Raw genomic sequence first — 7471 nt, 5'->3', positions numbered from 1 at the left:
TTCCACCAAAGGTTCAAGCAATTGCGCTGTTCTTATCCATAACTGCGATTCGAAACCCTTATATACTACCTATTTTAGTAAGGCGAAGCAACCGGCGTATGCTTCATTTCAAACGCCAATATTAGTCAAGTCTCTCAAGAATGTTTAATTGTTCTTTTTTAAAACGATGTAACGTTCAATAAGGCGAATAACTAACGAAGAAAATATTAAATATTAATTATATTTATTTTAATATTTAAGATAATCTTGTTTCTCAATTCAAAATTAATACGGAAAGAGTTAAAAAGCAGTCTATGTTTTTGTCTGTATGTGTCCGTCCGTTGTTACAGTAGTGAGCTGCGTTAGAAGTTCGTTTTGTTTTGATGTGTAAAGAAATCCAACACAACCACAATATTCCCTTTATCCTTAATATAAAGTGAATATGTGGAAATATTTTTCGTAATTATGATGCGTTTAGTACTTTTGTAGCTTTAAAGCTCTATTTCATTTTGATATTCCAAAGATTTTTTTTAATATTATTATTTAAAATGGATGTTTATATATTACTTAAGCTATACTACATATGTTTATAGCATAATCCTTTCTAAAGTCACAGTGAATACAAGCACAACGGTGCTATGTTGGTCAAATGAACTTTTATTTGTCAATAGGCCTAGTGAACCAAAAGTAAACGTTTGGGTTTGGTTTTCGTTTCAGTATGCAGAGACATTAACGGTTGTGAGCCGAAAGTTAAATACACTGTTAAATAATTAGGCTTAGATTTTATAATCATGGTGGAAATCTGGGCCGCGTTCAGCAGAGCCCAGCGCTGCTGAACGCGGCCCAGGGGTTTGGTTTTGAATTTTGACGTCACGGTGCTTAGCGCTGAGCTAGCGCGGTCTTCAAAGAAAACAGTCGGCTTTTTGGATAACGTGACGTAAAACGCGTAGTTCTCAGCTTGGCGAAAAAACCATGGAGGAATTAATACAAATAGCTCTATGGGACTATAGCTGTTTAATTGGCGTGAAACCAGTTGATCACGCGTGAATTTGAAGAGATATGTTAGTTTCTAATTTTAATTATAAAAGTTGTTATCTATCTCTATAAATATGTTATCCTACAATTTTTGTTAAGCCTTGGTACCTTGCACGCTTTATTGCGCTAGCGTCATTTATAAAACGCCGATGACCCGTTTTTCCCCCATCGGATGATTTTAATTATATTTATACGATTTATACGATTTTAATTAATAATGATATACTTGTATACAACAAGTATATCATTATTGGATGTAAAATGTCGTCTGATTTACAGTAAATTTGCTATGCTTTGTATACTGCTTTAATATTTCATAAATTTTAACTTAAGAAACATTTCCATATCTGGCTAAATAAGTTTGTAAGTAGTCGTCTTGACTCGGAGAGTTAATATTTTGGTTTTCAAAACTTGTTTCTTTTAGTTTAGGTGGAATGACATTATTTCCGCTGATATTTTAAGTTTTTAACATTTTCTTTATCTTTGGATGACCCTTCCCTTTCAAGTCAGGAGAGAGGGTGCCAAGCCAAAGATTTTCTTTCGAAAACCAGTGGTTTTGTAGAGTTTATTTTTTGTGATAGAAAAGGTGAGATAAGGGGTTTCTTTAACCTCCGCCACTCTCTGGCTTCGGTTTTACAAATTTTTTCTTAGGGGTGGTCTTAGCAGAGAGGTCTTAGTGCATACAAATAAAAAAGGGGGTAAATTTTGGCCTCAGCCACGGAAATTTTTGTTGAAACCCAGTGACGTAGGTATACCTGTTTTTTATTTCTTTTTTAACGTTTTTGTCCAAGAGGGTACCAGTTTTGGGGTCTTATATATATTTTTTACAAAAAAAGGGGGGGGGGGAATTTTACGCTTTTATTTGAGTATTTTTATTTGTCATTTTAATTTTAATAATGGGAATTTGATATAAATTTAATGGAAGTATTTACACTCCCCCGGGTACTACGTATGTATTACAATACAGATTCAAATTTTTTTTTTAATACAATGATTACATGATATTGAACATTCAAAATTTTAAAGTTACAGAAATTTTTAATTATTTTTCTATTTTTTTTTAATCAAACCTATTTATTTCTAAGGCGTACAGCAGCTGAATGGGCCTTCTAATGATATTGTTTCCTACTTTAACCCAACAAGCTCTTATTTCCCCATCTCTTCCTAACATGACTTCCGTCACTACTCCTAATTTCCACATATGTTTAGGAATTTTTTCTTCATGCACAAGCATGACGTCGCCTATTTTGACTTTTTCTTTGTTTTTAGCTAGATAGATGTGGTGAGCGTTTCTGAGTTCCAAAAGATATTCCTGTCGCCATCTTTTCCATAGCCTTTCCATTAACGCGTTTCTGTGTTTTAATCTTCTAGCAAAGTCCGTTTGACTTGCGGGGAGTTGCCCTGTGGGTGGTAATTGTGGTGGCAGGCAACTTATTCTTTTTCCAATAAGAAATTGTGAGGGCGACAGAGGCTCGGGCTCGTTTGCGTCATTATAAAGGTATGTCACGGGCCTCGAGTTTATTACGCCTTCGGTTTCAAGAAGTACGGTTTCCATCTCTTGGTACGTAAGGGCTGCCTTTCCCAATACTTTTTTAAGTATAAGTTTCGTAGTTTTTACCATTCTTTCATAAAATCCACCAGCCCAAGGGGCTTTTTCCACTATTGACTTCCACTGAATTCTTTTGTTCGCAAAAAATTGCTTAAGTTGATCGTCATTAATTTTGTCCCACATGATATCTAAATCTGATTTTGCGCGTTTAAAGGTCTTGGCATTATCAGAGTAGATAATGGATGGTACACCTCGTCTAGAAATAGCTCTTCTCAATGCCATCAGGAATTCGTAGGTACTTAGGGATGGAACTAATTCCAGGTGTAACGCTCTTGTTGTAGCGCAGGTGTACAGGCAGATATATGCCTTCTCTGTGGTATTTCCCATTTTTACTAGAAGTGGGCCCGCGAAGCCTATTCCGACAACAGTGAACGGTTCCGATTGCGTAATTCGGTCTTTTGGTAGCAGTCCAGTAGGGGCAGTGGCTGGCTTAGCCGCGTACCTTTTGCATTTGGTGCAATTTCTGACAATAGTTCTGGCTAATTGACGTCCGGCAATCACCCAGTATTTTTCTCTTGCTTGTGAAGCGGTAGCTTGTATACCAGAGTGAAGAACTTCCTCGTGACATCTTTGCATTAATTTTCGTGAAACCTCTTGGTTTTTATTTAAAATAACTGGATGCTTTGATTCAAAACTGAAGTCCGACTCTTCTAGGCGGCCGCCAACGCACAAAAGGCCATCTTGATTTAGCATTGGTTTAAGTGTTAGAATGGGAGATGTTTTCGGAATGTCTCGTTTTCTTTTAGCGCATTAATTTCATTAAAATAGTCTTCTTTTTGGACGTCTTTAATCAATTTATTTTCGGCGTTGAGTAATTCTTCGGTTGAAATTGGGCCCGTAATCATTTCTTTATTTTTAGCTTTCTTAGCCACGCGGTATAGGTAGGCTATTATTCTCAGCGCTTTGTTGAGATTGCTGTATTTATTTAAGTCTACGACTCGTTGAATTCCAACCGGTTCTTCAATTTTCACAGCTAGAACCACTTTCCTTCTTTCCTCATCTACTTCATGGTAATTTACTTCTGGGAATGGTACAGTGGGCCATTCAGATTTTTCTTTTGAAAGCCAAGACGGTCCCTCGAACCACACCTTGTTTTCCGTCAATTCCCGTGGAGTGGACCCCCTAGTAGGTAGGTCCGCGGGGTTTTGTTTTCCCGGACAGAAGTTCCAACTTAATGGTCTAATTAATTTTTGAATGTCCACAATGCGATTTTGCACAAATGGTTTCCATATTTTTGAGGATCCTTTAATCCAGGCCTTTGCGATGGTGGAATCCGTCCACATATTTATTTTTATTTCTTCTTTAAAGATAGTTTTTACGTTATTTACTAGTTTGGCGACTAGCAAACATCCCATAAGTTCCAATCGCGTTATCGATAACTCCTTTTCCGCCTTCTTTGTTAATGGAACGACCCTCGTTTTCGCCGTGATGAAGGACACGCTAATTTTCCCGTCTTTGTGTACGGTTCTCAAGTATAGTACAGCCGCGTAAGCTTTTTTTGCTAGCGTCGGTAAAGCAATGTATTTCTTTTTCCAAGCTTTCTTCTTTGCTAACTTCGTAGTAGCATCTGGGAATTTTTATTTCTTCGAGTTCATGTATTTCTTTTAGCCATTGTTGAAATTCAATGCCCAAATCTTCTGGTAAGAGTTCGTCCCATGATATCTTTTTCTTCCATAGTTCTTGAAAGACGAACTTCGCTCTTATTGTAAAAGGAGCAAGGATGCCCACAGGATCAAAAATTTGGGATACTATGCTTAACACGTATCGCTTGGTATTTTGATTAGCTTTGATGGCTATTAGAATTTCTTTTAATTCTATAGAGAGTTGGTCCGATTTCGGATCCCAGATTAGGCCTAATATTTTTTGTGTTTTAGGTTCTAAACTGTCCTCGAATTTTACGGTGGAATTAGCGTCTTCCTTTTCTTTTTTCCAAATTTTTCTTAGGTCTTCGCTACTTGTATTCCATTTTCTTAGTGTCATGTTTGCATCTTTAAGAATTTCTAATGACTGCTTAACTAGGTTCCAAGCTCCTTGTACGTCATCTTTACCACTAGTTAGGTCGTCTACATAAAGATCCTGGCTCAGAGCTTCGCACGTGTCGGGATATTTTTCGACATAGTTTTGTACGTGAGTCTTTATAGTCGCAGCCAAAAGAAAAGGACTGGACGTGATTCCAAAGGGAACCCGGGTCATTCGTAGAACCCTGAACTTCTTTTCATTTACTTTTCCGCCCTCCTCTTCCTTTGTCCATAGGAAACGAACGGAATCGCGATCTTCTTTAGCAAAACCGACCTGGAGAAAGGCCTTTTCTCTATCTCCAGTGACGGCAATTCTATGGCTACGAAACTTGAGAATTAAGAGTAGTAAATCCGGATTCAGATTAGGGCCGCTATGCAAGCAATCGTTTAGAGAGGGAGCTCCTTGTATATGGGAGGAACCGTCCATCACGACTCTAAACTTGGTGGTCGTGCTATCTGGCCTCGTTACACCCTGGTGCGGGAGGTAATACGTTCCCTCTGGTTTATCTTCGGGTTTATCTACTTCTTCGACAATTCCCAAGTTCAGCTGGTTTTCCACGACCTCTTTGTATCTTTCGTAAAACTGGGGGTCTCGGTTGAACTTTTTGACGAGGTACTCCATTCTTTTGGTCGCCACGCCTAGGTTATCCGGCAGGCTGCTCTTACTAGTAATCCAGGGGAAATTAACCTGGTATCGCTGATCTTCAAACTTTATTTCTTTCTGGAACTTTTCGAATATTTCCGTCCCGGTGGGATCTATTTCTTCATTTTCCTTGACACCCATTATATCCAACGACCAAAATGATTCCATTCTTTTTGATATTTCTTCTTCGGTTATGCTGACATTCATAACTCGTACAGCGTAGCTTCCTACTGCTAAATTTCCCATGTTCGCGGGACCTCCAATAGCCCAACCAAACGTGGTTTCCACGGCAACCAAAGATTTTGAAAATCGCTCAATTTGACCAGTTACAAACTCCCAATAGGTGTCTCCTCCAATTAGAATACCTATAGAATTATCGGGTGATATTGCTAAGTCGGATTGATCCGCGAGTTGTAGATTCTTGATTCTCATTTGTTCTTTGATATTTTCGCATCTGGATAACTGGAAGGCTTCACAGATGTATGGTACTTCCAAGGCAAGAATTTCCACAGCGTCGCCGGTTTTGTAAGCATTTTCCAAGGTTAGCTTAACGATATTTCTCGTGGCCGTAGTGGGCTCTTGATTGCCAAAGTTGTTAATTTCCACGGTAGATTCGCCAACTTCCGGCAGGTATAATTTTTTAGCGATATCTTCAGTGACAAAGCTGGCTTGACTACCTTGATCCATCAAACACCTGACCACGGTTCCAGTTTGGGTTTGAGGGTTTTTTGTTAGCGCTTGCGCCGTTTGGAGCAAGACCATTTTTCCTTTTTCGCATGTGACCGAGTTTACCGTAACTTCTGTTTTATCTGCTTCTGTTTTTTCATTTTTCTTGATAGTTTTCTTGTTAACTTCATTTCTTTCGCAGAGGGCGGCATTGTGTTTTCCCGCGCAAATTCGGTAGCTATTATAGTGTGAGGGACATTCGCTCGTTTGGTGCCCGAATCGCGTGCATATATAACAACGATTATCTTCGGTTATCATCCTTTTCTTTTGGTCCAGCGTGAAATTAGCGCAGTTGGTAGTAGGATGGCACGTGGATTTGCAGAAAATACAGAAAACGTTACGCGTTCTAACTGAGGTATTTAACACGGCCGCGGAGGAATTTCGAAATTGGTTTTTGTTTTCAAAACGACGGTTTTGGACTATTTGTCGATTTTGGTCAATGCGACGATTGAACTCATGACGTGGGGGTTTAAATTTAAATCTTTCTTCCGCATTATTTTCACTTTTTTGATAATGACTTTGATTATGCATATCGCCAAATTGGTCACACGTTTCCCTACTCTCTACTTCCCCTTTTAAGAAATCAATTAAAGCGTGTAGGTCCCATTCAGCGGAGCTGCCGCGTTTTTTAGTGTATTCTAATCTTATATCTCGGGATAAACACCCAATAATTTTGGGCATAAAAATGCTCCATTTTCCATTGTATCATAGCCTAGAGCTCCTAAACATCTAACATTAATTTCGCATGCATCGTAAAATTCTCTTAAAGCACGTAAATCGTTTGAACTACGTACAGGATTTAAATTATTTAATTTTTGCATATGTATATTCGAGATTACGTCTTCCTTGCCATATCTATTACGTAATAATACTACAGCCGAATCATAGTTCTTTTCCGAAGGGTTTAACCCCTTAATCGTTTGTAGGGCTTCGCCTACTAGATAAGACTTCAAATAGCAAAATTTTTGTACCTTTGAGAGACCTGCCTTGCTATCCACTGTGGTTGAGAAAATCACCGGAGAATTTGTTGATGATGAGCGGCGGCAGCCTGGAGTCGTTGGCCACTTGCTGAAGTAGATTAGCGGCGAATTCTTGATTTGAGGCCGTTGAGCTGGCTGACGAGGCTTCGTGTCCATTGTTGACATCCAAAGTGATTCCCGCCCGTTTTAATTTTCTTTTTTACTTGCGTTTTGATGAGATGAATCGCGGTTTTGTATTCCTCCACCTTATCATTTTCCTGTTTTAAGTCATGTTTTTCCGGATCTAGACACTCCGCGATTTTGTCGTTTAAGGAATTTAAACTGTTTTCTTTTAAGTCCAATATCGCACATTGGTCCTCGATGTCATCCGCGTCTAAGGTAGCCGCAGAAATTAAAGTTTTTAACGCGTTCATTGCCGACGTAGTATTTGAGCGTACGGTCGTTCGCGTAGCGCATAGTTTCTTATATTCAGCCACAAGCC

General features: G+C 38.8%; 2 protein-coding genes across 2 annotated transcripts; both read right to left on the bottom strand.

Annotated features, from left to right (window-relative positions):
• Positions 1–2074: 2074 nt before the first annotated feature.
• LOC149685807 (uncharacterized) lies at positions 2075–3316 on the bottom strand. The gene has a single exon (XM_089871058.1). The coding sequence runs from the start codon at positions 3314–3316 to the stop codon at positions 2075–2077; it is 1242 nt and encodes a 413-aa protein (XP_089727184.1).
• An 11-nt stretch (positions 3317–3327) lies between these two features.
• LOC149685806 (uncharacterized) lies at positions 3328–6691 on the bottom strand. Its single transcript, XM_089871057.1, has 2 exons — positions 4252–6691; positions 3328–4190 (listed from the first exon to the last, which is right to left on the bottom strand). Exons 1-2 carry the CDS (start codon positions 6689–6691, stop codon positions 3328–3330), a joined length of 3303 nt encoding a protein of 1100 aa, XP_089727183.1.
• Between the last annotated feature and the right edge of the window lie 780 nt (positions 6692–7471).

This window comes from Phalangium opilio, unplaced genomic scaffold (assembly GCF_054372755.1).
Source record: "Phalangium opilio isolate 3A_F unplaced genomic scaffold, DU_Popi_V2 ptg000032l_1, whole genome shotgun sequence".
NCBI lineage: Eukaryota > Metazoa > Arthropoda > Arachnida > Opiliones > Phalangiidae > Phalangium > Phalangium opilio.
Note: the sequence above shows the minus strand (reverse complement) of the source record. Positions and strands in the feature narration are given on the sequence as shown.